At 48.1% G+C, this 6695-nt stretch overlaps 1 protein-coding gene across 1 annotated transcript in view; it reads left to right on the top strand.

Annotated features, from left to right (window-relative positions):
* The first annotated feature begins 2332 nt into the window (after positions 1 to 2332).
* ncanb (neurocan b) overlaps positions 2333 to 6695 on the top strand; it is a 78719-nt gene continuing 74356 nt past the window's right edge. The window contains exons 1-2 of the mRNA XM_056603304.1: positions 2333 to 2545; positions 3008 to 3176. Of these exons, the coding sequence (XP_056459279.1) occupies positions 2333 to 2545; positions 3008 to 3176 (382 nt within the window). The remainder of the gene's footprint in view (positions 2546 to 3007; positions 3177 to 6695) is intronic.

The following is a 6695-nucleotide window of genomic DNA, read 5'->3' as shown; positions in this document are numbered from 1 at the left end:
CAGAGGCATTAACTATGTGTTTGGTTTGGACGGCGTGGTTTGGAACGCAGGGCTGGTGTTAAGCTGTGATGACAGATTGCCTCACATCCAATATGTTCTGTGTGTGTGTGTGTGTGTGTGTGTGTGTGTGTGTGTGTGTGTGTGTGTGTGTGTGTGTGTGTGTGTGTGTGCGTGTGCGTGTCAGTGTGTCCCCAAATGGAATGCATTCAATGTCCCATGAATAGTGAATGAGTAATAGTATGGTTTCACTCAGTAAGACTCATTAAGTACATTCCCCAATTAAGTGTTCCTATGAGCGCACACACACTCACACACACATCTTTCCTCTACTGAGTCATTTAATAACCATGAAAGATAATTGAATGAAAAAAAAAAAAAGGGTTGTAATTGCGAATCATGAATTTGTTTACTGGGCCTGAGTATCAAAGTATCAGATCTAAGGATTAAAAAACAACAAAATATGTATCCATATTATCAAGGAATACAATAATAAAGAAGAATACATTATTCCATGTTTACATATCTGAGACCTGGCTGTTGGTCATACAGAGAGAGAGGTAGGGTTGGATGGCGTTTGCACCTTGCCATGCAGGGTGCCAGTGATCAGTGAGTCCGCGGTTTCATTCCTCTGTCGGCCATTGAATTACCTCACCGTCACAACAGAGAACGGCGAGACACCGAGCTCCACCCCCCTAGTGTTTAAACGTGACAACCAATCAGAGGGACACAGCAACACCTCCCGAAAAAGGTGCGCAGACACAGGAAAGTGACGTTAATGAAATGAAATTGATGGCTTTCCCCGGACCTGCAGTCTCCCTGTGCCAATCTCTCTCTCTCTCTCTCTCTCTCTCTCTCTCTCTCTCTCTCTCTCTCTCTCTCTCTCTCTCTCTCTCTCTCTCTCTCTCTCTCTCTCTCTCTCTCTCTCTCTCTCTCTCTCTCTCTCTCTCTCTCTCTCTCTCTCTCTCTCTCTCTCTCTCTCTCTCTCTCTCTCTCTCTCTCTCTCTCTCTCTCTGTCAACCGCTATCTCCAGTTGCCACGTTGTCAGGACTTTTTTTCTTTCTCTTCCTCCCCATCCACCTCCCCATTTATTTAATTTACCCATAATAGCTAAACATTATACTTTGTATCTGTGGACCAAGCAGCAGAATAGATAGTAGCGGGCTTATTTCATACTTCTCCCATGGCACTGCTGAAATGCTATTTTTCTAACAGAGATTGAGTGCTTTTTTATTAACAAGGCCTTTTATTCAAGTTCCACCAAAGAGAATGTGATAGAAACTTCTGGAGATCCCCAAGTGTATTATTTTCCCAGCGCTTCTCTCACCATTTTGGTTGCACCCCCCCCCCCCCCTCTCCTCCTTTGGCTACCTGTGTCTCTCACAATCTCTCTGTTGTAGGATCTGAGGAGTTCCTCTTGTGCGTCGGCAAGAAGGGATACGAGACACAGCGGGAAGACACAGAAAACGTTGGATAAATGCTGAAGGCTTTCCACTCCAACACACTCACTGCTTAAAAACGCGATAGATATGAGAGAGCAATAGAGCTCTACGACTGAGCCATGTGATGCAGACGGTACGAGTGGTTGATCAATGTTGTTTCTGCAGCGGATCTTACAACGATGCCATATTTTGCTAAGGGATGATCGAGGGCGTTCATCTTTAACTCATACAAACGATGATGAAAGTCCAGACACCGCCTGCAGGAGATTACCTTCTCCGGTTAAACATTGATGATGGCCGAGGACCTCTGACCGGCTTGGAACGAGAACATCCCGGATCATTGACTGCATCAAGATGGATTGCTCTCAATTCCTATTCGGCTCCATTACCTCAAAATATTGGTACAAACGATCAATTAAGTGATTGTTTCGAACAAAGACGGGAGGGTATTGATTCTGTTAAGCATATACAGAGTGGGATGTATGGCTTCCGAAAAGCCCTCTGCTATCTCCTCTCTCACTATTAAGTGGGTCTCTCTTTGTTCTAGTAACACTGTAATGGTGTGCCGGATCAATGATCAATAATCAATGAGATGAGAACAAGCCATGGCGCATTGCCTATTAACCCACAAAGCAGAGGGCCTGGAAGAGGGCTCACCAAAGTCTCGGGGATTGAAGAATACATTTCCTCTGACGAGAACCAATTCGCCCCACACCCATTCGCCTATAACGAGAAATGGCACGTCATGGATCTGAAACACCGGATGGAATCAAACTCGTTTTTTTTGTTCTTTCCTCATCTTTCATCACATCCCTTTTGACAGTATTATTCTTCTCCTCTCTCCTTTCTCCTCGCCCCTCTCCTCCCCCACCCCGACAGCCCATGCGGACACCATGGTGAACATGAGGAAGGTGACTCACCGGGCCATCAGTGAGGAGCTCTCCCACACGGTGATGCTGCCCTGCCTCTTCACGCTGCGGAGCTCCGCGGGTCTGAGCAGCCACGAGCCGCCCAGGATCAAGTGGACCAAGGTGTGGGGGCAGCGGGGCTCCGACGGCCAGCAGAAGGAGCAGGCGGTCCTGGTTGCCAAGGACAACGTGGTGAAGGTGAGGAAACGCAGGAGGTCCACCCAATCAGATCTCTCGCTGTTTTAACGGCATGTATTGGGAGCCGGTAGACAGATGTGTTTTTCTGGGTCTTTATTGTCATTCCAAGATGCCCTCACCCTTTTCTGTCTGATGTTTCTCTTAAATGGTAATGTATTTATATCATAATTTTCTAACCAGTGGCAACTCAAAGCGCTTTACAATATTGGCTAACATTCACCAATTCATGCACACATTCACCCGTTCATGCACACATTCACACACCGACGGCGGTGTCAACCATGCAAGGTGACAGCCATTTGTCGGGAGCAGTCAGGGCGAGGTGCCTTGCTCAGGTACACCTCGACACGGGGATTGAATGCCTCATTCGTTTTCTCCCGTCCTCACTTCTTCCTCCGTTTCCTCCTTTTCCTGACGATCGTCTCTTCTTCCCCCCCCCGGCATCCCCCCTCCGTTCTCCAGGTGAAGAAGGCCTTCCAGGGTCGTGTCACCTTGCCGGGTTACCACGTCAACCGCTACAACGCCAGCCTGGCGCTGAAGGGCCTGCGGTCGAGTGACTCTGGCCTGTACCGCTGCGAGGTAGTGGTGGGCATCAACGACGAGCAGGACACTGTGCCTCTGGAGGTCTCAGGTGAGCACCGGACACGCAGGTGGAGACGATGAGAGTCACGCCACTGGACGATAACAAATGATCCTGGTTTTGTAGCGTGATTAGTGTTGGTAATGCCCCTCAGTGTGCTGTTTGTACAAGGCGACAAAACGGTAGCCGTTTGGATTCGGGTCAATTCTGGGTTTGGGAGGCTGAAGGGGGAAATATGGATATGCAGAAGAATTTCTGCAGCGGGGCTAGCCGCAAAGGGCCAATCGTGATTCAATTCTTCTTTAATAAACACAACATCATCGTATTGTCCCCTCATGTGGGCTTGCGTAACGAGCAATTAGACCTATGCCTGCCAAGCTGGCGTGTGGTAAATACAAACCCTTGCTTGTAGCGTTGCACAAAGGGTCCTCGTTTTTGCTGTTGTAAATAATGATTCTGGTTAACACAAGCATTGTCCGGGGATGTGTGTGTGTGTGTGTGTGTGTGTGTGTGTGTGTGTGTGTGTGTGTGTGTGTGTGTGTGTGTGTGTGTGTGTGTGTGTGTGTGTGTGTGTGTGTGTGTGTGTGTGTGTGTGTGTGTGTGTGTGTGTGTGCATTAATGTCGACTGCAAGGTATAAAGGTGAGCACATTCACTATCATTGACCAAGGCCACTCAGGGGCTGTTCCTGGAACGTCTCCCTCTAATGAAAGCAATAAGGCTTCAGACCTTCTACACCACGGTCCACACTGTGCTACTGAAAAATCATTGCTGGTCAGGCAGAATGGACTAACCCTTTTATTATACTTTTTTTTTTTGTGTCAGGCCTTCTTTGATGATACCATCAAACTGCCCCAAGATGGCTAATTGTAGCGTGACCATAATCGCCGTGTCAAAGTGTTTCAGCGGCCGAGCTCTCCCCACATTCTTTCCAGGTCACTAGCCTCTTTTTAATAATTGGCTATTATCCTAACGACTACGGTGGACGATGCACACATTGCATTAGCCACACTAGGCTGCCTTCATCCACGGACCCGTGCTAATGCGGCTAACGTCAGCTCCGCTGCACGGCTTAACAGCTCTGCGGCCTCCTTCTCTTGTGCTTGTGCGGCACGGCGGACACCAGTATCCGCTAGTGTCATCTCCCGTCGAGTGTGACACAGAACCAGCCTTCACTCCATTACCTAGAGACCGAGAGGAGGCTCTCACAGGCTTGTAGGCAAACGTGTGGTGCATATCAAGTCAAGTCAAAGCAATTGTGTTTGTATAGCCCTTAATCACAGTGACATAAGTGGCATATATTTATGACCCCCCCTAACCCTAAGCCCACCCCCCCCCAAAGTGCAAGAAAAACTTGTTTAATTAACAAGGCGTAAATCTTGAGAAGAAACGCAGAGTGGGGATTTAGGAGATGGTCAGGAGAGCACATATGCATGGATGCATATGTTCTCTCTCTCTCTCTCTCTCTCTCTCTTTCTCTCTTTCTCTCTCTCTCTCTCTCTCTCTCTCTCTCTCTCTCTCTCTCTCTCTCTCTCTCTCTCTCTCTCTCTCTCTCTCCCTCTCTCCCTCTCCCTCTCCCTCTTACTCTCTTATGGCTGCATATGGGCCACCACTACATCTCTATAATTACATTGAGGGGGACACTATCTAGGTTTCTCAGGCAGGCAAAGCACCTCATCTTTCTCCACAAGAGCACTTTATAGTTGCTTGTAAGTGAGACCCCTGGCACCTTGCTGGGGAGATCCTGCCTCCTTCTCCTCTTGAGCAATCGATTAACATGCTATGAAAAGCACTCCTTTGGAAAGAAGAAGAGGATGAAAAAATAACTAGTATGCCATGCCTCCAAAAATAGCCATCTCCAAGGCTAAGCCTTAATTGCTAGTCACGCTACACAGAAGACCACATTCCTCCCTGCGCAAATTCTGCTGGGCGCTTAACGTATTAATTAGGACATATTGGCTCGGCTATATCAATATCATATTAATCCCCAGGACTCTTCACAGGGATTCTCGTGTGTGAGTGTGTGCGTGCGTGCGTGCGTGCGTGCATGCTTGTCTCTTAGCCTTGAAGTCCTCCCCTTTCGCCCGGTCGGCCTGCCAAGACTCTCTCCTTCGCTCGGTCAAGTCTGTCTGTCTGTCTGTCTGTCTGTCTGTCTGTCTGTCTGTCTGGCTGGCTGGCTGGCTGCCCGGCTGGCTGCCCGGCTGGCTGGCTGGCTGGCTGGCTGGCTGGCTGGCTGGCTGGCTGGCTGTCTCTCTGTCTCTGTCTCTGTCTCTCTCTGTCTCTCTCTCTCTGTCTCTCTCTGTCTCTCTCTGTCTCTCTCTGTCTCTCTCTCTCTCTCTCTCTCTCTCTCTCTCTCTCTCTCTCTCTCTCTCTCTCTCTCTCTCTCTCTCTCTCCTTCTCTCTCTCCCTCTCCTTCTCTCTCTCCCTCCCTCACTCACACACACACACACTTCCCCTGTCTTGCATGTTGCTGTTTTCCCTCGGCACATATTGACGGGTCAATTGTCTGTATCACACCAATTAAATCGCCATGGAGTTGACTCTCGTTCAGCCATTGTTTATGCTGTTCGCTGTAACGACAGACATATCCATTGACATGGTAGACTGTACTCTGGATATTATTCCATCCATACAGTATACCGTATTGGAATATATCACATATATAAGTAGGGAGCCATCTGAAATTCTAGTGTCTCCCAGAGAGACTCTTGTTATATTAGCATATTAATGTAATAATGATGGATTAAGGGTCTATCTCATTAATGTGCTTAGAACAATGTTTCTAAAAAAAGGAGCAATTGCGTAATGTCATTAAGTCATAAGTCACTGCGCGTGCGCGCGTGTGTGTGTGTGTGTGTGTGTGTGTCTTTGTGTGTGTCTTTGTGTGTGTCTTCGTGCGTGCAGGGGTGTGTGTCAGCAGAATAATTGCAGGCTCTCTTTGAGAATCAAACACACACTCTCTTCCTCTGGCCGTGCCACTAGACAACCCTGCTCTATGTATATGTTATGTACCTTCACATGGACTCTATGGTAGACCGATACTTGGCCGACAGAGGTTTGGACAAACAGTCACATAGCATAAGGAATTAAGTAGTTCAGTTCAGTAGTGGGTGTGTGTGTTTTAAATAGACAAATGGGATTATATGCGCTATGATACAGATCTGGATCTTAAATTTGAGAAAAGCGGCCGGAGTTTTCCCTCAGTCTTACAAAAGGGCCTGGATGTGTTTTGTCCTGTGCACAAACCAGCTCCACTGAGTAAAAGCCAGCATGGTTAAAAAACATGGAAGAGGTACAGAAGGCGAGATGGCAAACCTTCAGTGGAAAGGAAAGCAGCTTCCCCATTAAAAACAGAGAACCAACGTGGATCCTCCGTTCCAAGCAAGGTGCCTAGCCAGCCAGCTAGTGAGCGTCTCTCTGGGGTCCAAGTGTCCCACCGCCTCAGAGGAGCAGAAGATGAATACCCGAGGAGAGAAATAAAATGGTGGAAAAGAGAGGAGTGGGAACCGAATCAGAGGATCTCTGCTCCAATTTCTGCGAAAGTGGAGCAGGGGAAGATAAACACAGACGAC

Source organism: Gadus chalcogrammus, chromosome 12 (assembly GCF_026213295.1).
Source record: "Gadus chalcogrammus isolate NIFS_2021 chromosome 12, NIFS_Gcha_1.0, whole genome shotgun sequence".
NCBI lineage: Eukaryota > Metazoa > Chordata > Actinopteri > Gadiformes > Gadidae > Gadus > Gadus chalcogrammus.
The sequence above is the reverse complement of the archived record's forward strand: the minus strand, read 5'-3'. Positions and strand labels throughout refer to the sequence as shown.